The sequence below is a fragment of the Balaenoptera physalus genome (genome assembly GCF_965194825.1).
Source record: "Balaenoptera physalus genome assembly, chromosome: 14".
NCBI lineage: Eukaryota > Metazoa > Chordata > Mammalia > Artiodactyla > Balaenopteridae > Balaenoptera > Balaenoptera physalus.
Window position 1 is genome coordinate 1915736 of NC_138893.1, and position 25412 is coordinate 1941147.

At 42.3% G+C, this 25412-nt stretch overlaps 1 protein-coding gene and 1 long non-coding RNA gene across 5 annotated transcripts in view; one reads left to right on the forward strand and one right to left on the reverse strand.

The window, feature by feature from the left end:
- The window catches only part of LOC309643168, a 385106-nt gene extending 365794 nt beyond the window's left edge, over positions 1-19312 (forward strand). Inside the window, exon 2 of the long non-coding RNA XR_014253602.1 lies at positions 16520-19312. This is a non-coding gene — a long non-coding RNA (uncharacterized lncRNA). The remainder of the gene's footprint in view (positions 1-16519) is intronic.
- ARID5B (AT-rich interaction domain 5B) overlaps positions 18134-25412 on the reverse strand; it is a 188714-nt gene continuing 181435 nt past the window's right edge. For all 4 annotated transcript variants that reach the window (XM_082425505.1, XM_082425506.1, XM_082425507.1 and 1 more), the window contains one exon: positions 18134-24212. In XM_082425505.1, the coding sequence (XP_082281631.1) occupies positions 22059-24212 (2154 nt within the window). In that variant the 3' untranslated portion in view covers positions 18134-22058. The remainder of the gene's footprint in view (positions 24213-25412) is intronic.

The window sequence follows — 25412 nt, forward strand, 5'->3', positions numbered from 1 at the left end:
TGTGGAGGCAGCACAGACTCTGGCCTGGCCCAACCCCCACGTGTACTTGCCCACAAAGCCCACGGCTGCTAAAGCTAGTCCTGTCCCAGCTGCAGGAGCAGTTGTTGTCCTTCCGGATGTTTCCCAGGCACTGAATTTAGGAAGCTGTCAATGGAGGTGTAACTCCGCAGTTCATGCAGCCGCGAGGAGAGATTTCAGCTCTCCTTCCATAGTCACACAGCCCCTGGGGCTCAGCTGTGGTTTCAGCCCCACCTCTCTATGTGGTCCTCCCACTGGAGTCTGCTCCAGAGGTTGCCAGAGCACATGAGCCCATCAGGCAGGGAGGAGCCAAGGTGGCGACTGGGGCGAGTGGGCCACCCAGGTGGGAGGGCGCTGGGGTAGCAGTTTGAATGCACGAGCCCATCAGGCAGCGATTGGGGTAAGCATGCTGCCCAGGCCAGGGAGGGGAGGTGGGGGAGAAGGAGGCGATGGCAGGGGTGCGTGAGCCGGCCCTGGCAGGAGCCCTCCCTAGTTAGTGCCTGTGGAGGCAGGGGCTGACATGGGATGAGAGAGGCTGCAATGGCGGCCCTGCCCTTTGTGCATCACTCAACAGTGGTGCTTCGCTTCTGTGGCAATCCAGGTTTCCTCCGCGAGAATCCCCGGTTGCGGAGCTCCTCACTCCCATCCCCTCAGGCTGTCTCCCCACAGCCAGCAGCAGTCCCCTCCCCAGGTCTACTCTCCAAACCCCACATTCCAGCACCCAGACTCCGTGCACACCGGCAGACACCCGTCTCAGGCTGGGGTGTGCAGGGCTGTGGCACGGACTATCTGTGTACGTCTCGCTCTGTCCTGCCTGCCACAGACCGGTTGTTGCTCTCTCCTCCGAGCCCTTGAAGCTCCCCTTCTGTCCCAGCTGATCTCTGCACCAGTGAGGGCATCCCCAGATGCGGGAGCATCTCTTCACCTTCAGCTCCCCACCAGGGGCGCAGGTCCCATCCTGCTTCCTCTCCTCTTCCTTTTCCCTTCTTGATTCTTTTGTCCTAACCAGTTACGTGGGGACCTTTCTTGTCCTTTTAGGTGTCTGAGGTCCTCTGCTAGTGTTCAGCAGGTGCTCGATGAGAATTGTTCCATTTATAGATTTATTCTTCATGCATTTGTGGGGAAAGGTGAACTCCACATCCTCCTACTCCTCCGCCATCTTGAGCACCTTTGCCAGGGAAAAATCAGTATTGCCATTTTAACAATATTAATTCTTCCGATCCAAGAACATGGGATATCTTTCCATTTCTTTGAATCCTATTTAACTTCCTTTATTATGTTTTATAGTTCTCTGTGTACAACTTTTTCACCTCCTTGGTGAGGTTTATTTCTAGGGTTTTTTTTTTTTTTTTGGTGTGATTTTAAAAGGTACTTTTTTTTAACATTCCCTTTCTGATATTTCATTTTTAATATAACAAAATGCAACTGATTTCTGAATGTTAATCTTGTATCCTGCTACTTTGCTGAATTCATTTATTAGATCTAGTAGTTTTTGTGTGTAGTCCTTGGAGTTTTCTGTATATAGTATCATGTCATCTGCATATAATGGCAATTTTACCTCTGCCCTTCCAATTTGGATACCTTTTATTGATATTTCCTTTTCTTGTCTGATTGCTGTGGCTAGGGCTTCCAATACTATGTTGAATAGAACTGGTGAGAGTGGACATCCTTGTCTTGTTCCAGATTTTACTGAGAAGTCTTTCAGCTTTTCACCTTTGAGTATTATATTGGCTGTGGGTTTGTCATAAATGGCTTTTATTATGTTGAGATGTTCCCTCTATACCCACTTTGGTAAGAATTTTTATCATGTACAGATGTTTGGATGGATGGATGGATGGATGTTTTATCATGTATGGATGAGTTTTGTCAAATGCTTTTTCTGCATCTATTGAGATGATCATGTGGTTTTTGTCTTTTCTTTTGTTAATGTGGTGTATTACATTGATTGATTTGCATATATTGAACCATCTTTGTGAACTTGGGTTGAATTCCACTTGGTCGTGGTGTATGATCTTTTTTATGTGTTGTTGGATTTCGTTTGCTAATATTTTGTTGAGAATTTTTGCATATATATTCATCAAAGATACTGGCCTGTAATTTTCTTTTTTGGTGTTATCTTTGTCTGGATTTTGTATCAGGGTGATGTTGGCTTCATAGAATGTCTTAGGGAGTGTTCCCTCCTCTGCAATCTTTTGGAAGAGTTTGAGAAGAATCTGTGTAAGTTCTTCTTTGTATGTTTGGTTGAATTCGCCTGTGAAGCCATCTGGTCCTGGACTATTGTTTGTAGGGAGTTTTTAGTACAGATTCTATTTCACTTCTAGTGATTGGTCTGTTCAAATTATCCATTTCTTCTTGATTCAGTTTTGGTGGGCTGTATGTTTCTAGTAAGTTGTCCATTTCTTCTGTGTTGTCACATTTGTTGGCATATAATTGTTCATAGTGTTCTTTTACTTTTTTTTTTTTTTGTATTTCTGCAGTATCAGTTGAGATTTCTCCTTTTTCATTTCTTATCAATATTTTGTTTATTTCGGTTTTCTCTCTTCTTTTTGGTGCGCTTGGCCAGAGGTTCGAAAATTTTGTTTACAGTTTCAAAAACCAGCTCTTGGTTTTATTGATTTTTTTCTATTGTTTTTTTAATCTCTATCTTATTTATTTCCTCCCTGATCTTTATTATTTCCTTCCTTCTGATGACTTTAGGTTTTGTTTGTTCTTTTTCTAATTCTTTTAGGTGGTAGGTTAGGTTGTTTATTTGAGATTTTTCTTGGTTTTTTTTTAAGGAAGGCCTGTATCGCTATGAACTTCCCTCTAGGAACTGCTTTTGCTGCATTCCATATATATGGGTTTTTTGTTTTTGTTTTTGTTTAATATTTATTTATTGATTTATTTGGCTGCACTGGGTCTTAGTTGCGGAATGCAGGATCTTCGTTGTGACATGCAGGATCTTCAGTTGCAGCATGTGGGATCTAGTTCCCTGACCAAGGATTGAACCTGGGCTCCCTGCATTGGGAGCATGGAGTCTTAACCACTGGACCACCAGGGAAATCCCCCCATATATTTTGTATTTGTGTTTTCATTTTCATTTGTCTCAAAGTATTTTTTAATTTCCTTTTTGATTTTTCTCATTGACCCATTGGTTTTTTAGTAGTATGTTATTTAGTCTCCATGTAATCATTTTTTTCCCTCATTTCTTTTCCTGTGGTTGATTTCTGGTTTCATACCATTGTGGTCATAGAAGATGCTTGAAATAATTTCTATACTCTTAAATTTGTTGAGGTTAATTTTGTGCCCTAGTATGTGCACAATCAGTCATAGAGAATGTTCCATGTGCACTTGAAAAGAATGTGTATTCTGGTGGTTTTTTTTGCTGTAATGTCCTGAAAGTATGAATTAAGTCTAACTGTTGTATCATTTAGGATCTCTTTTGCCTTATTTTCTGCCTAGAAGATCTGCCCATTGATGTGAATGTGGTGTTAAAGTCTCCTACTATTGTTGTATTCCCATCAATTTCTCCCTTTATGTCTGTTAGTATTTGTTTTATGTATCTAGGTGCTCCTGTACTAGGTGCATATATGTTGATGAATGCAAAATCCTCTTCTTGTATTGATCCTTTTATCATTGTATAGTGTCCTTCTTTATCTTTTTTATAGCCTTTTCTTTAAAATCTATTTTGTCTGATATGAGTATTGCAGCTCCCACTTTCTTGTCATTTCCATCAGCATGAAATATCTTTTCCCATCCCCTCACTTTCAATCTGTGTATGTACTTTGCCCTAAGATGGGTCTCTTGTAGGCAACATATTGTAGGTTCTTCTTTTTTTATCCAGTCTGCCACTCTGTGTCTTTTGATTGGAGCATTCAGTCCATTGACATTGAAGGTAACATTGATACATGTGTATTTATTGCCATTTTAAACCTTGTTTTCCAGTTGATTCTTTGTTTCTTCTTTGTTTCTTTCTTTTTCTTTCTGTTTTTCTTTTTGGTTTGATGATTTCCTTTTATTTTATGCTTGTGTTCTCTTCTTTATGGTTTTTGTGAATCTATTGTAAATATGTTTTTAATTGTGGTTACCCTGTTTTTCAAGTATGTTAACCTCCTCCTATATCTGCCTGCTTTAGACTGGTAGTCATATAGGCTCGAACACGTTCTTAAGAGAAAAAAAAGGAAGAAGGAGAATCTGCATTTTATTACTCTCCTTCCCCACGTTTTATGATTTTGATGTCCTTTTTTTACATCTTCATGTTTATCCTTTTGCTGTTCCTTGTGTTTATCATCACTTTCACAGATAAGGTTTTGTTTGTTTGTTTGTTTTTAATCTGTATATGGGCTAATTTAAGTGATTTACTTTCCAATTTGTGATTTCCTCCTTCCTATATCTTTTTGTTTCTTTTCTATTTAGAGAAGACTTTCAGTATTTCTTTTAGGATAGGTTTAGGGTTGCTGTATTGTTTTAGTTTTTGCTTGTCTGAGAAATTCTTTAATCCTCCTATTCTAAATGATAATCTTGCTGGGTAGAGTAGTCTAGGTTGCATATTTTTCCTTTTCAAGACCTTGAATATATTTCGCCACTCCTTTCTGGCCTGCAGTATTTCTGTAGGGAAATCAGCTGATAGCCTTATGGTGGGTCGCTTGTAATGAAGTCTTTGTTTTTCTCTTGCTGCCTTTAGAATCCTCTCTTTATCTTTACCTCTTGCCATTTTTATTATATTGGGTCGGTCAAAAGGTTCATTCTTTTTTTCCTGTAAGATGGCTCTAGTAGCAGTTAGTTGTCTTTAACTTCAGTCAAAACAATTTTGTTAGATTGTATGTGACAGCTGTCATATCAGTGTGCATTTTAAAAAAGACATCAAAATTGGTGAATTTTTGTGTAGCCATTTTAATATTGATGATGGAAGAAAAAAAGCAACATTTTTGGCATATTTTGCTCTATTATTTCAAGAAAGGTAAAAACGCAACTGAAATGCAAAAAATTGATTTGTGCAGTGTATGGAGAAGGTGCTGCGACTGATCAAACTTATCAAAAGTGGTTTGTGAAGTTTCATGCTGGAGATTTCTCACTGGACGATGTTCCAGGGTCAGGTAGACCAGTTGAAGTTGATAGCGATCAAATCAAGACATTAATTGACAACAATCCACATTATACCACACGGGAGATAGCCGACATAATCAAAATATCCAAGTCAAGCACTGAAAATCATTTGCACCAGCTTGGTTATGTTCCTCAATTTGATATTTGGGTTCCACATAAGTTAAGTGAAAAAAACTTTGTTGGCTGTATTTCCGCATGTGATTCTCTACTTAAACGTAATGAAAACGTTCCATCTTTTAAAAAAATTGTGACAGGCGATGAAAAGTGGATACTGTACAACAATGTGGAACAGAAGAGACCATGGGGCAAGCGAAATGAACCACCACCAACCACACCAAAGGCCAGTCTTCGTTCAAAGAAGGTGGTGTTGTGTATATGGTGGGATTGGAAGGGAGTCCTCTATTATGAGCTCCTTCCAGAAAACCAAACAATTAATGCCAACGAGTACTGCTCCCAGTTAGACCAACTGAAAGCAGCACTCAACTAAAAGTGTCCAGAATTAGTCAACAGAAAATGCATAATCTTCCATCAGGATAACGCAAGACTGCATGTTTCTTTGATGACGAGGCAAAAACTGTTACAGCTTGGCTGGGAAGTTCTGATTCATCTGCCATATTCATCAGACATTGCACCTTTGGATTTCCATTTATTTTGGTCCTTACAAAATTCTCTTAATAGAAAATTTTTAATTCCCTGGGAAACTGTAAAAGGCACTTGGAACAGTTCTTTACTCAAAAAGATAAAAAGTTTTGAGAAGATGGAGTTATGAAGTTGCCTGGAAAATGGCAGAAGGTAGTGGAACAAAAGGGTACATACATTGTTCAATAAAGTTCTTGGTGAAAATGAAAAATGTGTCTTTTATTTTTACTTAAAAATTGAAGGCACTTTTTGGCCAACCCAATAATATGTCTTGATGTAGGTCTGTTTGGGTTCCTCTTGTTTGGGACTCTGTGTGCTTCCTGTATCTGGATATCTGTTTCCTTCTTTAGCTTTGGGAAGTTTTCAGCCATAATTTCTTTAAATACATTTTCAATCCCCTTTTCTCTTTCTTCTACAATCTATGCATAATCCCTATTATGCATAGATTGGCACACTTTGTATTATCCCATAGGTCTCTTATATTGCTTTCATTTTTTTTTTAATTTGGCTTTCTGTCTCCTGTTTTTTTTTTAAATATTATTTTACTCTTTTTTTTAATGATATATTTTAATTAATTAATTATTTATTTATTTTTGCTGTGTTGGGTCTTCGTTTCTGTGCGAGGGCTTTCTCTAGTTGCGGCAAGCGGGGGCCACTCCTCATCGCAGTGCGCGGGCCTCTCACTATCGCGGCCTCTCTTGTTGCGGAGCACAGGCTCCAGACGCGCAGGCTCAGCAATTGTGGCTCACGGGCCCAGTTGCTCCGCGGCACGTGGGATCCTCCCAGACCAGGGCTCGAACACGCGTCCCCTGCATTGGCAGGCAGACTCTCAACCACTGAGCCAGGGAAGCCCATGTCTCCTGTTTTAATTGGGTAATTTCCATTATTCTGTCTTCCAGATTACTTATTCTTTTTCTGCATTATTCATTCTGCTATACATTGCCTTGAGCTCAGCTTTTGTCTCAGCAAATGAATTTTCTAATTTTTCTTGGCTCCTCCTTATAGTTTCTAGTTCCTTTTCACAGTATTCTGCATTTCTGTCAATAGCTTTTCTTAATTCCTTCAGCAGTGTTATTACCTCCTTTTTGAACTCGGTGTCCATTAGACTGAAGAGGACTGTTTCACTGTTTGTTCCTTCAGGGGAATTCTCTTGGTCTTTTAACTGGGAATGGTTCCTCTGCTTCATTTTGCTTGTATTTCTCTTACTCTGAGTTTAGGAGAAACAATTATCTACTGTAGTCTTGGAGCGCTATTTATATGCAGGAGCGTCCCTGCATAGCTTGTGTGGGTTCAATATTTTTTTGGCATGAGAGCTGGTTTTGGTTTGGATACTTGCTGTCTCTTTCCTCAGTGTGTGCTGGCTGTTATCCCCTTGATAGGGGGTGTGCAGGTGCCTGGACCATGCACACTCCCAGGGAGGTGGGGGCAGTGGTTGGTGCCTGGTTGCAGCACCCTTGGTGGCAGGCCGCACAGTTCCCAGGAAGGTGGGGGCAGTGACCAGTGCCCGCTTGCAGGGTACTCGGCAGTGGTAGCAGTCCATGCCCACCTCTGGAGTCCAAGATGGCAGCGGTGGCTTGTGCTCATCCCTGGAGCTCGTGTAGGTGGTGCCCTGCCACCTAACAGCATGTGCGGAGAAAGAAACTCCTATAGTGGGACTGCCCCTTGCCTCGCGTGCCCCCCAACAATGGAGGCTTGCCTCTCTGGCAGGCCCTGGCTTCTTTCCATACTCCCTTGGTCGTGGCCCACCACACCCTAGCCCCTGCAGGCTGTCTCCATGCAGCCAACCACAGTCTTCTCCCCATGGTCCGTCCTCTGAAAGCTGAGCCTCAGCACCCAGCCCCCGCCTGCCCCAACAGACAATCATCTCAGGCTGGGGAGTGCCGGGCAGCACCGACCTTCTGTGCAGGTCTCTCTCAGCTTTGCCCTCTGCAAACCAGTTGCACTCTCCTCCAAGGCTCCAGAACTCCCCCTTTGTCCCAGCTGATCTCCCCGCCAGTGAGGGGATTTCCCAGTGTGCAGAAACCTGTCCTCTTTCACAGCTCCCTCCCAGCGGCACAGGTCACATTCTGATTCCTTTCTCTCTTTTTTTCTTTTTTTCTTTTGTCCTTCCCAGTTATGTGGAGATTTTCATGACCTTTTGGAAGTCTGAGGTCTTCTGCCAGTGTTCAGTAGATGTTCTGTGAGAATCATTCCGCATGTAGATGTATTTTTGATGTACTTGTGGGAGAAGGTGAGCTCCATGTCCTATTCCTCTGCCATCTTGATCTGATCCTCTGTAGACTTTATGATCATGGCCATTCTGACCAGTGTGAGGTGATACCTCATTGTACTTTTGATTTGCACTTCTCTAATAATTAGTGATGTTGAGCATCTTTTCGTGTGGTTTTTAGCCATCTGTATGTCTTTGGAGAAATGTTTGTTTAGATCTTCTGCCCATTTTTTGATTGGGTTGTTTGTTTTTTGTTTTATATAGAGCTGCATAAATTTTTTTTCATAAATTGTTTTTATACTTTGGAGATTAATCGCTTGTCAGTCGCTTCATTTGCAAATATTTTCTCCCATTCTGTGGGTTGTCTTTTCATTTTGTTTATGGTTTCCTTTGCTGTGCAAAAGCTTTTAAGTTTAATTAGGTCCCATTTGTTTATTTTTGTTTTTATTTTCATTACTCTAGGAGGTGGATGAAAAAAACATATTGCTGTGATTTATGTCAATGAGTGTGTTCTGCCTATATTTTCCTCTAAGAGTTTTATAGTGTCTAGCCTTACATTTAGGTCTTTAATCCATTTTGAGTTTATTTTTGTGTATGGTGTTAGGAAGTGTTCTAATTTCATTCTTTTACATGTAGCTGTCCAGTTTTCCCAGCACCACTTATTGAAGAGACTGTCTTTTCTCCATTATATATTCTTGCCTCCTTAATCAAAGATAAGGTGACCATATGTGCGTGGGTTTATCTCTGGGCTTTCTATCCTGTTCCATTGATCTGTATTTGTTTTTGCTCTATACCATACTGTTTTGATTACAGTAGCTTTGTAGTATAGTCTGAAGTCAGGGAGCCTGATTCCTCCATCTCCGTTTTTCTTTCTCAGGATAGCTTTGGCTATTCAGGATCTTTTGTGTTTCCATACAAATTGTGAAATTTTTTGTTCTAGATTTATGAATAATGCCATTGGTAATTTGATAGGGATTGCATTGAATCTGTAGATTGCCCTGGGTAGTATAGTCATTTTGACAATACTGATTCTTCCAGTCCAAGAACATGGTATATCTTTCCATCTGTCTGTGTCATCTTTGGTTTCCTTCATCAGCATCATACTTTTCAGAGTACAGGTCTTTTGCCTCCTTAGGTAGGTTTATTCCTAGGTATTTTATTCTTTTTGATGCAATGGTAAATGGGATTGTTTCCTTAATTTCTCTTTCTGATCTTTTATTGTTAGTGTATAGAAATGTAACAGATTTCTGTGTGTTAACCTTGTATCCTGCAACTTTACTGAATTCATCGATGAGCTCTAGTAGTTTTCTGGTAGCATCTTGAGGATTCTCTATGTAGAGTATCGTGTCATCTGCACACAGTGACAGTTTTAATTCTTCTTTTCCAATTTGGATTGCTTTTATTTCTTTTACTTCTCTTATTGCCCTGGCCAGGACTTCCAAAACTATGTTGAATAAAAATGGCACGAGTGGACATCCTTGTCTTGTTCCTGATCTTAGTGGGAATGCTTTCAGCTTTTCACCATTGAGAATGATGTTAGCTGTAGGGTTGTCATATATGGTCTTTATTGTGTTGAGGTAGGTTCCCTCTGTGCCACTATCTGTAGAGTTTTTATCATAAATGGGTGTTTAATTTTGTCAAAAGCTCTTTCTGCATCTGTTGAGATGATCATAAGGTTTCTATTATTGAATTTGTTGATGTGGTGTATCACACTGATTGATTTGCAGATATTGAAGAATCCTTGCATCCCTGGGATTAATCCCACTTGATCATGGTGTATGATTCTTTTAATGTATTGTTGGATTTGGTTTGCTAGTATTTTGTTGAGGATTTTTGCATCTATGTTCATTGGTGTTATTGGCCTGCAGTTTTCTTTTTTTGTGATATCTTTGTCTGGTTTTGGTATCAGGGTGATGGTGACCTCATAGAATGAGCTTGGGAGTGTTCCTTCCTTGGAAATTTTTTGGAAGAGTTTCAGAAGGATAGGTGTTAGCTCTTCTCTAAATGGTCAATAGAACTTGCCTGTGAAGCCATCTGGTCCTGGGCTTTTGTTTGTTGGAAGTTTTTTAATCACAGTTTCAATTTCAGTACTTGTGATTGGTCTGTTCATATTTCCTATTTCTTCCTGGTTCAGTGTTGGAAGGTTGTATGTTTCTAAGAATTTATACATTTCTTCTAGCTTGTTCATTTTATTGGCGTATAATTGCTTGTAGTAGTCTCTTATTATCCTTTGTATTTCTGTGGTGTCCGTTGTAACTTCTCCTTTTTCAATTCTAATATTATTGATTTGAGTCCTCTCCCTTTTTCTCTTGATGAATCTGGGTAAACTTTTATCAGTTTTGTTTATCTTCTCAGAGAACCAGCTTTTAGTTTCTTTCATCTTTGGTATTGTTTTCTTCATCTCTATTTCATCTACTTCTGCTCTGATATTTATGATTTCTTTCCTTCTACTAACTTTGGATTTTGTTTGTGCCTCTTTCTCTAGTTGCTTTAGGTGTAAGCTTAGGTTGTTTATTTGAGATTTTTCTTATTTCCTGAGGTAAGATTGTATTGCTATAAACTTCCCTCTTAGAACAGCTTTTACTGTGTCCCATAGCTTTTGTTTGTTTGTTTGTTTTTTATGTGGACCATTTTTAAAGTCTTTATTGAATTAGTTACAATATTGCTTCTGTTTTATGTTTTGGTTTTTTGGCTGCGAGGCAAGTGGGATCTTAGCTCCCTGACCAGGGGTCAAACCCACACCCCCTGCACTGGAAGGTGAAGCGTTAACCACTGGACTGCCAGGGAAGTCCCCCATAGCTTTTGGACCATTGTGTTTTCATTGTCATTTGTCTCTAGGTATTTTTTAATTTCTTTTTTGATTCTTCAGTGATTCATTGGTTGTTGGGTAACATATTATTTGGCTTCCAGGTGTATGTGCTTTTTACAGTTTTTTTTTCTGTAATTGATTTCTAATCTCATAGCATTGTGGTCGGAAAAGATGCTTGATATGATTTCAGTTTCTTAAATTTACCAAGGCTTTATCTGTGACCCAAGATGTGATCTATCCTGGAGAATGTTCCATGTGCACTTGAGAAGAAAGTGTATTCTGCTGCTTTCAAATGGAATGTTCTATTAATATCAATTAAATCCATCTGGTCTGATGTGTCATTTAAGGCCTGTGTTTCCTTTATTGATTTTCTGTCTGGATGATCTGTCCATTGATGAAAGTGGGACGTTAAAGTTCCCCACTTTTATTGTGTTACTGTCGATTTCTTTTTTTTATGGCTGTTACAGTTTGCCTTATATATTGAAGTGCTCCTATGTTGGATGCATATATTCTTACAATTGTTATATCTTCTTTTTGGATTGATCCTTTGATCATTATGTAGTGTCCTTCTTTGTCTTTTAAACAGTCTTTATTTTAAAGTCTATTTTATCTGATATAAGTATTGCTACTCCAGCTTTTTTTTTTTTTTTTCTATTTACATGGAATAACTTTTTCCATCCCCTCACTTTCAGTCTGTATGTGTCCCTAGATCTGAAGTGGGCCTCTTGTGGACAGCATATATACGGGTCTTATTTTTGTATCCATTCAGCCAGTGTATATCTTTTGGTTGGAGCATGTAATCCATTTACATTTAAGGTAATTATTGATATGAATGTTCTTATTGCCATTTTGTTAATTGCTTTGGATTTGTATTTGACAGTCTTTTTTCTTCCCTTCCTTTTTTGTTTTCTTCTCTTGCCATTTGATGTCTGTCTTCAGTGATGTGTTTGAATTGCTTTTTCTTTTCTGTGTGTGTATCTATTGTAGATTTTTCGTTTGTGGTTCCCATGAGGTTTTGTTTTGTTCTGTTTTGTTTTGGTTTTTTATAAATTTATTTATTTTATTTTTGGTTGCATTGGGTCCTCATTGCTGTACATGGGCTTTCTTTTAGTTGCAGCGAGCGGGGGCTACTCTTCGTTGCGGTGCCTGGGCTTCTCACTGCGGTGGCTTCTCTTGTTGTGGAGCACGAGCTCTAGGCGCACGGGCTTCAGTAGTTGTGGCACATGGGCTCAGTAGTTGTGGCTCGTGGGGTCTAGAGTGCAGGCTCAGTAGTTGTGGCACACGGGCTTAGTTGCTCTGCGCCATGTGGGATCTTCCTAGACCAGGGCTCGAACCCATGTCCCCTGTGTTGGCAGGCAGATTCTTAACCACTGTGCCATCAGGGAAGCCCTCCCATGAGGTTTTGATATAGCAGTCTATATATGTACAAGATTGTTTTAAGTTGCTGATCTCTTAATTTCAGTTTCATTGCACTATCCTGCATTTATACTCTCCTCTTCTCATGATTGCTGGTTTTGATATCATATTTGTGTGTGGATGATTTTCTACCTTTACTGTATGTTTGCCTTTACCAGTGAGCTTCCCCATTCGCAATTTTCTTGATTCTAGTTGTGGCCTTTTCTTTTTTACCTAGGGAAGTTCCTTTAGGACTTGTTGTAATGCTGTTTTGGTGATGCTGAATTCTCTTAGTTTTTGCTTGTCTGTAAAACTTTTGATTTCTCCATCGAATCTGAATGAGAGCCTTGCTGGGTAGAGTATTCTTGGGTATAGGTTTTTGCCTTTCATTACTTTAAATATATTGTGCCACTCCCTTCTGGCCTGTAGTTTCTGCTGAAAAATCAGCTGATAACCTTATGATGGTTCCCTTGTATGTTATTTGTTGTTTTCCCTTGTTGCTTTTAATATTTTTTCTTTGTATTTAATTTTTGCCAGTTTGATTAACATGTGTCTCGGTATGTTCCTCCTTGGATTTATCTGGTGTGGGACTCGCTGTACATCTTGGACTTGAGTGATTGTTTCCTTTCTCATGTTAGGGAAGTTTTCCCACTATAATATCTTCAAATATTTTCTCAGGCCCTTTCTCTCTCTCTTCTCCTTCTGGGATCCCTATAATTTGAACGTTGGTGCATTTAACGTCATCCCAGAGGTCTCTGAGACTGTCCTTGTTTCTTTTTATTCTTTTTTTCTTTATTCTGTTCCACAGCAGTGACTTCTACCATTCTTTCAGCTCACTTATCCGTTCTTCTGCCTCAGTTATTCTGCTATTGATTCCTTCTAGTGTATTTTTTCATTCCAGTTGTGGTATTTTTCGTCTCTGTTCTTTAAGTCTTCTAGCTCTTTGTTAAATATCTCTTTTATCTTCTTAGTCTGTACCTCCATTCTTTTTCTGCGATCTTGGGTCATCTTTACTATCATTACTCTAAATTATTTTTCAGGTAAGTTGCCTATATCCACTTCATTTAGTTTTTCTCATGGGTTTTTGTCTTATTCCTTCATCTGGAACATATTTCTCTGCCGTCTAATTTTGCCTGACATTTTGTGTTTGTGGTCTCCTTTCTGCTGGCTGGAGGATCGTAACTCCTCTTGCTTCTGGTATCTGCCCTCTGCTGGGTCAGGTTGGTCCTAAGGCTTGTGTAGACTTCCTGGTAAGTGACATTGGTGCCTGCCCACTAGTGGATGGAACTGGTCTTGTCCCTTTGGTGGGCAGGGCCATGTCAAGGGTTGTGTTTTTAGGTGGCTGTGAGCTTAGCATAGCTTTAGGCACCCTGTTTGTTGATGTGTGGAGCTGTGTTCCTATCCTGCTGTTTTTTTGGCCTGAGGTGTTTCAGCACTGGAGTCTGTATGCTGTTTGGTAGGGCCAAGTCTTGATGCCAAAATGGCAACCTCTGGGAGAGCTCACGCCAATCAGTATACTCTGGGGCCTCTTCCACCAGTGTCCTTCACCCCCCCCACCACAGTGAGCCACAGCCAACCCCCGACTCCCCAGGAGACTCTCCGAGATTTGTAGGTACGCCTAGCCCAGGCTCCTATGGAGTTACTGCTTTGTGCTGGGTCTCAGTGTACGTGAAACCTTGTGTGTGCCGTCCAAGAGTAGAGTCTCTGTTGCCTCCAGTCGTGCGGAGCTCCTGCATTCAAGCCCTGCTGGCCTTCAAAGCCAAATGCTTTGGGGATTCCTCCTCCGGATGCCAGACCCTCAGGCTGGGGATCCTGACATGGGGCTCAGGACTCTCACTCTTGTGGGAAAACCTCTGCGATATAATTATTTTCCAGTTTGTGGGTCACCCACCCAATGGGTATGGGATTTGATTATGTCACAAAAGCACCCCTCCTGCTGTCTTTTTGTGGCTTCTTCTTTGTCTTTGAATGTAAAATATCCTTTTTCATAGTTTCCAGCCTTTTTTATCCATGGTTGTTCAGCAGTTAGTTGTGATTTTGGTGTTTTTGCGAGAGCTGGTAAGCTTAAGTCCTTCTACTCTGTCCCTTTTTTGCAGTCAAGGGACTGCTTTTAGTTTGGATGCTTGCTGCGTCTTTCCTCAGCGTGTACTGGCTATTATCCCCTTGATATGGGTTGTGCAGCTACAGTGGCCCTTGTGTGCTCCCGGGTCAGCAGGGGTAGTGCTTGGCACCTGGTGGGGGGTCTTGTATGGGTGGCTGCTCTCAGCGCACTCCCTGGACAGCAGGCGCAGGGCCTGGCGCCTGCTCACAGGTTCCGTATGGGTTTCTCTTTCCACGCCCTCCCGGGACAGTTGGGGCAGGCCCTGGTGCCTGCTCTCGGGTCTCATAGCAGCGGCCCGTGCCTGCCTCTGGAGCCACTATGGTGGTGGTGACTTGTACCCGCCCCTGGATCTCCTGTAGGTGGTGTCCTGTTGCCTGGGAGCACACACACAGGGAAAGAAGCTCTTCTGGTGGTTGTGCCCCTCTCCTGGTGCAAGCCCCTGAACAGTGGCACCTTGCCTCTCTGGTGAGCCCAGGCTTCTTCCGGGTACACCCTCAGCTGCCACAGTCCAGCCTCTTCACGCTGTTTCTGTGCACCCAACCCCGGTCCTCTCCCTGAGTCTGACCTCTGAAGCCTGAGCTTCAGCACCCAGCCCCCACCTGCACGGGCAGACGAGTGTCTCAGGCTGGGGAGTACAGGGCGGCGGTGCTGTTCTGACTTCTGCAAAAACCAGTTGCTGCGCTCTCCTCTGAGGCTCTGAAGCAACCCCTCCGTCCAGGCTGATCTCCCTGCCGGAGAGGGGGCTTCCCAGCGTGAGGGCACCTTTCCTCCTTCACAGCTCCCTCCCTGGGGCACAGGTCCTGTCCCGATGCCTTCTTTCTCTTTTGCCTTTTGTTCTGCCCGGTTACGTGGAGGTTTTCTTGTCCTTTCGGAAGTCTGAGGTCCTTGTCCTTTCTGCCAGCATTTAGTAGGTGTTCTGTGCGAATCGTTCCAGTTGTAGATGTATTTTTAATGTTTTTGTGGGAGAAGGTGACCTCCACGTCCTACTCCTCCGCCATCTTGATCCCCTCTGTAATCGTAGTTTCATTACTTGTGATGGGTCTGTTCATATTTTGTGTTTCTCCCTGGTTCAGTCTTGGAAGGTTGTACCTTTCTAAGAATTTGTCCATTTCTTCTAGGTTGTCCATTTTATTGGCATATGCTCTCCCAATGATTTATTTGTTCATTAGTAAGTATTTAGATGCTTATGATGTGTAAATCCTGAGTGAAAAATAGTGTTAAATCTATAGTTACCCCCTAATGGATTAACGAAGTTTTGCCCAGAAGAGATACAGCGTTGCCTGCTTTAGTGTCTACGTTAAAATTCACTTGCAGATTTTGTCCCATCTGTAATTGTGTCTGTATGTATGTGTTCATTGGCCAATTGCACATTCTAGGGCTGCGCTGTTGAATATAGTACCCATTAGCCACATGTGGCTATTTAAATTTAAGTGAATAAAAATTAAATAGAATTACAGAATCAGTTCCTCCATCATACTAGGCGTGTTTCAAGAGCTCAGTAGCCACTTTGACTAGTAGCTACAGTATTGGAAAACTCTGAATTGTAAGACATTTCCACCATTCTAGGAAGTACCATTGGACGGTTCTGTTCTAGAGAGAGTTTCAACAATATTAAAGTAGTAGTAGTTCTTGTATGGATGCCTCAGGGAGCAGATCACCTTGTCCTTACTAGGTTGGCTGAATGCCTGTGGTTATAGCTAGCATGATTAAAATAGTTTGTTCTTTTAAGCAGGTTAAACAAATGCTTTGCAATGTTGTTTATCCCAGGAGGTAGCCTGGAGATTCCAAAATTCAGGAATTCTCTATTAATGGACCCAAATTAGTGTCATTTACTCTACTGTCTAGGTCAACCCTGAAGGCTATGCTTTTTTTTACATTATTCCTGGCCAGAGGTCACCCCACCCCCTACCCCACGCCCTCCTCCTCCACTTACCTACTTGTTGATGTAAATGATCACCCATTTCCTGGTCACTATCAGCCCTCAAACATTTGTCAACTTTGGCCACTTTCCTAGAATAAATCATTGGACAGTTTTATTGCTTTTGCACCATGAGTGACATCTTTAGCAAAAGCACCCTCCTTCCCAAAAGTATTAGCGAGCCAGGCCTGGTAAAAATAGATAACTTATCATGATGCTTCCTGTTGTGTATGATTCAAGTATCAGATCTATAAATGCTGAATGTGTCGTAGATGGAAGAACATTCTTTTGATGTACTCATAACAATTCACATGATACGGTGAAATACACATGAATCAGAATGAGGGCGAGGAGACCACGGGGCTAGGCGTTCTTTCTGTGTTTGGCGTGTTTGGATTAACAAAGGGATGAGAGCCGGGGGAAGAGCGTGAGAGCTCTAACATGTTGCTGTAACTCCTGCTGGCCTGAGAGGGGTGGGCAGGTCCTTCAGGGAGTCAACCATGATAAGAAAAAGGGTCTTAGGTCTTTTATCAAAACGTATTGATATTTGTGGTTTTCTTCCCCCAGAGTTGTGGTGACATGCTGGTTAGCAGTTTACTCTCACCTGTCTATTCAAAGTCCACCCTGACCAGATGGTGTGGGTTGTAAACTAAGACACTCAGCAGAGTCTGTCCATCCTCTCCCCTGCCCCAGTCTCTGGGACCCATTAAGAAGGGAGCACACAGGGTGCTACTTTGTGAACGCCTCACTTCAACTAATAGTAAGCTGAGCAAAACCAGGGGGAAGCTTGGAGGCAGTGGACTAAGGGGATGAAAGACCAGAAATCTTTGTCCATGATCACCAGACATCAGAACGTGCTGTTTTCCTAGCTTTTCAATCCTGAATATACATCAGTTGTTCCATTTAACCCATCACTAAGTCTGTTCATCCTTCCTTCCAAGTACCTCTGAAATGTATCCACTCCTCCATTCCACCACCCCAATTGAAATGACCACCATCTTTGCATTAGATTGCTCTCAATATGCCTTCACACAGCAGCCAGAGGGTGACACTGAAAAAGACAAATCTGAACATATCACCTCCCCACTTAAACCTCTTCTTGCTTAGGATAAAGACCAAATGCTCAACCGGGTCTCTTAGGACCTATCTGGCTGACCCCTGCTGTACTCTGAACCTCAACTCAACCTCATTCCCTGGACCTTATTAATTATGCTTCTGTCACATAGGCTTTATTCGATTCCTATAATTAGTTAAACTTGTTCCTGCCTCCGGGCCTTTGCACATGTGTTAGCTTGTGCTTGGATAACTCTTCTCCCAATTCCTTCTCACCTGGTCAACTCATACTCATCCTTCACGTTATCAATTTAGTCACCACCTCCTCTTCATGTATCACTTTTCATCACATTCCTCTCCCCTGGAACTAGGTCAGGTTGAAGTTTTGTATTTATGTGGGTGACTATTTGATTAACTCTCTTTGCTGTAAGATTTATAAACTCCAGAGACAGTATTTTTTATCTTTTACTCACCATTGTAGTCCCAGCTCCTAACACTATGCCTGGCAGTTGAGACATGAAAAAATCTTTGTTGACCAAATAAGTAAATGGTGACTTCTGTTACCTGCCAGGAGAGGAGCATGGTATACAAAGGAAGTTGTAGACTTAAGAGCCCTGGGTTCAAATCCTAACTCTGCCAATTAGTTAGCCAGGTGATCTTGGGCAAGTTGATTTACCTAAGCTTCAGTCTTCTCATCAGTAAAAGGGGCATAACCATATTTACATGGGGCTGTGAAGAGTAAAGATACTGTATGCCAACTGGGCACCCAGTAGGTTCTCAACAAACATACACATCATCATCATCATTGTTATTGTTATTATCCTACTTGGGGACAATGGGGTAGAAAGTACTCTGGTGAGGTCACAGGGCTCCTCAGGAGGAAGTGACAGATTACACCCAAAAGGAAACAGATAGTAACATTTTTTATTAAATATTACAGTGGATCAAAAAGTACAAAATATCTCTTGCCTGCTATGTGATTGGGAAACTATTGGCACGTAATACAGTATCAAAAGCAGTAATAAGTACAATTTGGAAAACATACAAAATTGAGTGTTTATAGTTGGCTCAGCATTCTTCTGGTAGTGTTTAAACTAATGCAAAGGTTACTCAATAACCTCTCCATTGGGAAACTATATAGTATCACTGGGCCATGTTGCTATATACAAATAATCACCTTACAGAGCATAGAGGTTACATAGCTGGAGTCACCAAAAGTATACAATATTTACAACACAGGAAGGTTTAAAAAAGTATAAACAGCCAAGAGATTATGCTGCTATTCTTCAGACATATTTCAACCATGAGGAGACAAGCAGAATATCAAATACATCAACAGCCAACACTGGAATTTAAGTGCTCAAGATATTCATTGCAATGGTGTGGGTCTCACCAGGGCAGACTTGTTCCCATTTTTCTTTAAAATTGGGACAAGAGTAAAACTAGACCAGATGGGACTTGGCTGACCACGACCAAATGTGACTTGTGGGACAACAAGTGAAGAGAAATAAATGGTTCTCTTTGAAGGCACACTACATAAAATATTTTTGTGGGATCACCTCGAGATTTCCATCAGACACACCAACACAGTGAAATACAGTACTTGAGAATTCATGCACCAGGTCAGAAAGTCGTAAAGTCAATGCTGAGTTTTAACAAACCCTTCTGTATATGCCCTGATAAACAAGTGAACTTAAGAGCTTCTAGCTAGTAAATAAATAAGTCAGTCCTGTGGCAAAAACTACAAGTTCCAATCACTTACTAGAATACTTAATTCTGAAACTTGGTTGGGCTGGTTTTTGTGGGTTTTTTTTTTTTTTTCTTTAATGTTGAGTTGCCAAAAGTTAAGCCAGAAATTTTTTAAAAATATTATTTAGAATCTCCAAATCTCCAGTAAATCACGGACTTAGTGCATTTTGAATTGCAACATTTCTTGGAAGCCACACTTCGTAAATAGATTTATGACTCCACTGCCAATTAGATTCCACAGTTTCCTTTACAGAACTACCAATAACAATGGTTTGATTGCACAAAGAAAGGCTTGTGCAATTCCATTCAATAATAAGGCCCCTTGAACTCAAACAATGCAAACAAAGCCCTATTTAAGACTTTTTAAAATGTAGTTCTCAGCCAATGAAGAATTCAATGGTCTTTTTGAAAGATTTCCAAGATCTCTGTTCGGAGTTTTAAAACAACACACTGCTTCTGTTGGGAATGTATACCCCCATTTCTCTTTATTTGTCCTGCTGTTTTGCCAAGGGTATGAGCTTCCTCAGACAGAAACAGTGAATCTCCTCTCGGAAGAGATGAGAAAAACAAAAGCTGGACTATGTTAACATTGTTTGAAAATGGTGTGATCGAATTCCAACATGATGAAACCAGACTGAAATCATTGCAGTGGGGAAAACAAATGCCCCATATTCAAAACGGATAGGTAAGCTCCACCAGGGACAGATGCCCCCATTTTCTTTGAGAAACGAGCTCAGAGAAACCATGTAGGAGCTAGCCCAGGTCAGCTGCAGAAACACTGGAGTTTCCTCCTTCTTCCATGTCCTCTGATTCTGTGACTATTCAATCTAGTGCAGCTTTCTTATATGTGTCCTGGCCAGCATTCTGCCAGCTGGAATTGAGATTTTTTTCCCCCCTCTATCTTGTGCAATAGCAGGATAATCTGCATTCACACATTTATAATCTAAATTCTACTAGTCTATCTATGGTTCTATTAAATATATATATATATATATATTATTCCACAGGAAGGTAAATAATTAATTGAAGCAAATGGAACTCTTAAAACTAGATCTCTACATTCTTTTGTTTCCACCTTTGGATATTAAGTATGTTACACTGAATATTTGGCTTCGTATCATAGAGACATTTCAATACAAATGCACGGCATGCATGGCTTGGTTTAAGAGCCACGGTTTCACTGTTTACCAGTTTTGATTATTTTGCAGTCAAGTTACCTATTTAGAAGTTGAAAATTGTCATCAATTTTCACAGAATGAAATATCTCACAGGTAAAAGGCTTGGTTAACTATGGTTCTAATGTCTACCGGTAGTGGTGGGGCAGGGGAGGGTTGACTGGGGAGTTCATCAAAGCTGTCTTATCATCAGCAGGGATGGGACGTGGGAGGAAAATCCACTCTCTGTGTCGATCGACTTTTAACACACTTAGAAAATGCATCCACCTTGATGTTACGTCTCGGCAGCAAACAGAATAAAGTGGCAAGAATGACAGTACACATTCTCTACATCTTTTGACTGCTTGAACAGCTTGACCATTTCTTTCCAACCATAAAAGAAATTGTTAAGTGGACTGTATTGCCAGGTGGTTAAAAACATGACACAGATCACCCTATGTGTGTGCATACACACAGAAGTCATGCCCCATAAACCCGAAGAGGATGGCTTTCTTTTGAAATAGGGAATCAGTTTGCCGGTTACCCCCCAAAGATGTGACCTGTGAGGTTCTCCCTGGGAATAGCGAGAAACCAGCTTGAGGAAGGCAATGTGACCACCTATTACTCGAAAGACCACGGCCCTGGGCAGGTATCTGGTGCCTGGGCCTCCCGCTGTTCATTTTCTTCTGGATAGTCAAGCTCTATCTATCTTCTTCCCAACCCCCTTTCCCAGACTGTTTAAAGGGATCAGTGCCAACACGAATGTAAATCATTTTGGCTTCTATTCTAATTTCTGAAATTCCTAAAATATGTGTGCAGCCCACAAATATGTCCTCTAGACTCTGTTGTTATTCAGCAGCTTGCTGCCAGTGAGGTTTTTGTTTTTATGATTCCTCTGGTATGTAGGACAGTTTCACAGCCTAGATAAGGTAAGTACAATGCTCGATATTTTCACATAACCCAATACTTCAAAGCAAAGCATTTGGCCGGGTAAGCAGTGTATAAGCTCTTTCAACTATGCCATTTATGAGGAACAAAATCCTTAAGTTGCAGATTTGCAAAGGAACGTTCTTTGCACTATTGTGTGCTCAACTGTTTCTTTGATCATTTGTTCCACTAGAATCAGTTGCTTCAATTTGTAAACAATAACATTACCACCCAAAGCTGCTCAAAATGATAAGATGTGGAAAAATTACAAACACACATCAACAACTAAGGACAGTCAGCCTTTAAAACAAAACAAAACAAAATAAAACAAAAACAAGACCTGCAAACAAAAGCGATACTGTTTAATTAAAAAAAAAAAAAAAAAAAAGGGACAAGAAGGAACTGGGAGAAAATAGGACTACCTGTATATAAATTAGGTGAGCAAACAGTGATACGGGTAGTTTTTTAAAGAAGCAAATATATACAGTCAGTTTAACAGTGTTTACTTCTCTGGATTGTTTAATAGTGTCAAAATGAAAGATCTATTGAAGTTTCACTATACATTGCATTGATGATTGAACCTTGGAGAGTTTTATGAAGAGAGGGGCATCCCTTGGCATATTTGCCAGTCTTCCTTGCCCCTTCCTCTGAAATATCTGCCCTTTTTTGCCCAGATTGTTTCCTGACCATCAGAACTCAGACGGGGTCCTCTAAGTTCTTCCTGGCTACACGTGAATCCCTTCACAAGACCCCCGTGCGAAGTGAACGATCTGAGGTGCGAGGGCATCTGTGTTGGCAGGGGCTCAAGACTGACCAGCCAGGGCTAGAGTCATCCCGGAAATATCAGGTATGTTCACCTCCCCTCTAGGCCCCTTTTGGCCGGGACTGATCTCACCCCAGATTAGAAGAATACTGACTTCTAATTCTACAAGCCGTCACCCCGAGGCTAAGGAGTGAAGCTCTGTTATCCACGCCATTTGGGATGCTAGGCAGGGCCAGGCTTACAGTTTTGTACTGGGGTGTACGGACGACAGCTGAGAAGATGGGAAGGCGGCTTGAGGATTTAGAGCAGCTAAAGGGTAAATGCTGTTGTGCAAAAGGTCCCCATACGAACTTCCTACAGGTGTGGCTGCAGCCAAGTGTCTATATAGCTGCTGAGAATTTGTTGGCGACGTAAAAATTCCTCTTTGCATCACAAGTGAGTGGAAAGCCAGGGGCTGCATGAGTGGAGAAAGCACAGTCTGGTTTTTCAAGTACTGCAGAGAATGAGAATACCCAGCCGGGAGCCTGGAGTTGAGGCCCGAGTTACACAGGCTCCCAGAATACAAACCTGGGAAGATAGGGGAGGAGAGGGGCAGCTTGTGGCTTTCCGAGGTGCCCCCGGCATGCCCACCGTGCGTGGCCTTGCTGCCTTCACTCTCCTGCTCTGAGGCCTTCTCCTTTCCAGAGACCTCCTTGGAGGGGTCCAGAGGAGACACGGCCCGGGCCTTTTTCCCGGCGATCACAAGGTCCAAATCCTCCAGGCTACGCTTTATGGGACGCGCTGCACCAATGTTCTGAGGGCTCATTTTCCGGTGCAGGATGGGGTGGACCATGCCTTCCATCTTCCTGAAATTCTCCAGTCTCACAGGGTGAGGTCTTCCCGATCTGGAAAGCGATTCAGGGTATTTTTTAGGGGCCGACATGGTCATGGGCGATACCCGACAGGCCTTGGGGTGACAGTCTCGACTCTGGCTGTTTATGACCTGGAACTGGGAGGTGCCCTTGCTCTCCTGAGGCCCGGGCGCCGAGTGGGCCAGGCCCAGGGCCTTGCCAGTGGGTTTGTGAGGGTTCTTGGGAAGGCTCAGGTCCGTTGGCTGATCGTCTGTGAGGGCTTCTGCTGCAGCCGACTTTTTGTCTTGCAGATGTAGAGACGCCAGATAATTTACGTGGAGCTTCTCTTGGTGTTTGTGGGAAGGAAAAGAACTGTTTTCCGATTCCCTGTACATGTCCCTGCAAGGGTACTTGGATGTCTGTTCGTTATGCAGATGGTGTTCAGTGTGTCTGTAGAGGCTGTGGAGATGAGGAGATGAGTAGAAATCGGCCAGGCAGCTAGGCATGTGGGAGTGGGGAAGAGCCCTTCTCTCTAGCAGTTTCTCCTTGCCCTCCTGAACGTCTTGCTTGAGGACATAGGAGTCGGCAAGGGGGCTAAGGTGATGCTTGGAGAAGCTGCAGCGGTGGGGCTCCGATCGACTCAGTTTGTCGTGCTTAAAAATGTCACCGATGCTCTTTCTCTCCTCTGAGGGCTTGCTTCTGAAACTCTGGACGTGCTGAATCACTGACGGCCGGCTGACTGCCATGTGGTCAGCGCTTTGGCCGTGATGGGCCTGGGACAAACCCGAACACCGGTCGTCCCTCACAATCAGTTTCTTTTTGCTGATCAGAGGGGGTGGGGAGCCATAGGGGTAGCTGCTGGAGAGGCCGGCCCCGCTCACTTGGGACAAAAGTTTTTTCTTGGCCAGCGGGGACATGATGCCTGGGTTGCCCCTTGAGTAGAGCAGGGGGGTGTAATTAAGTCCATGGTTCTCATTCATGGGCCCAGTCAAGTCTTTGTCTTTGAACATGTCAAATGACTGGACCACAAGGACCTTCGGGGTCTGCTTGAGTGCACTGTGGATGTCGTCACTGCCCAGCTGGTCCACCTTCACGGTGCAGTTGGCGATATAATCCGCCATCGCGGGGAGTTTGTCGTCCTCCATTTCACTCTGGTTTGCCAGTGGTGGCTGCGTGGTGGGGAAGCCGGGGAAGGACGCTTCTTGGAGTTCATTTTCAGGGCTCTCTGTAAAACAGCAGGGCTTGGGTTCTTGTTTTGAGTCCAGGAGAGCACTGGGAGAGGTGCGCGACTGTTTGCCAGCGCCGGGGATCGGGGCTGGATCCCTTTCGGGGGCCAGAGGGGCGCTCGCGAGTGGAGGGGCAGGGCCCTTCTCTCGCGCCTCCTCGTTGCTGGCACCTTGATCTGTGTCGTCGTCCTTCTCTGGGTCTGCTCGGGACACCAGGGGCCTTGCCGCAAAATCCTGGTACCCTTCCACTTTTTTCTTTGTGTCTGCTACTGGGAGGGGCTCAGTGATGCTTTTCTGGTGTAAAGTCTCTTGTTCCCTCTCTTGCTCTGACGAAACCTGATAAAATATTGCAAAAGATAGTCAGAAGGAAGCCAAATGCGTTGACACTTTATGCTATGAAATAAAATATTACACACAGCCGTTTTTTGAAAACAGCCTTTTCAGTCAGCTCATGGAGTTTCTGTAAAGCTTTATTACTCCCCAATCATGGCTCTAAACAAAGAAATATAAATTACAGAAACATTAGGGGAAATATGCATATTCACGCCAGTCCCTTATGAGATACCTATCAAAGTAGCAAAGAATTATGTACTCCCGGTATACAATCATATCACTCCTTGATTCTAATATATAGTTTAATTCTGAGGTTGTTTTCTTGTCAAATCAATTATCCAAATGGGTTTTAAATTACATGTTGCGGTTTATGACACTTTGGAGAAAGATTTTTTTAGAATCTTTCAAAAACTCCAACCCCGTGTCAACAACAGACTTACTAAAATCCCTTGTTTTTTCTTCGAGAGAGCAAATCCCGTCCTAACATGTTCAATATGATGGGTTAAATTAGCAATGCTTAAGTGTTAATAATTTCTACCCAGTGCCATATGACATGCAGATAAAGCTAAAATATTGAAAAATTATGCAGATGCAACGTCAGCCTGTCTACCTGAGGGACAGAAGGACTCCAAGTCCTTCTAGGCTGCAGCAAACTACATTTCCATTAAAGCTGAAAATGAAATTGTCAAAATTCAAGCAGTGAATGCCACAACACATACAGCTTTTCTGTTCACTGAAATAAGTTGTAGTCAATGAGATGGATGGTCTTTATGTGTCCCTACTGACAGAAGTTGTGGGTACAATTCGACTCGTTCACTGCATTACGTAGCTGTGCAGACTTTGGCCTTAGAAGGTCATCTTAACTTTCCATCTGTGACCCAGGGGGACTGGCAAGTTCTTTCAAAACTTCTGTCATTCTGCCCTGATGTGTCTTGGTGGAGAACAGTCACAAAACGGTTATATTGAGATGGTCTTCCCCCCCACCCCCCACCTCATCCCTTGAATATTTTTCTTCTTTGTTAAGGAAAGAAGTGCCTACCACTTTAGAATCTTTGGGCAAGACTGAGGATGCTGGTGTAGGGGTGCATAGGAACAAAAATTTTAAGGAACCATAACCATTTCATAGATATTTCTTCTTAAATCCACTTCAAGATATCCCTGTTTTTTAGGGATGCTTATCATCATTCTTTTCCTTTCTTTGTT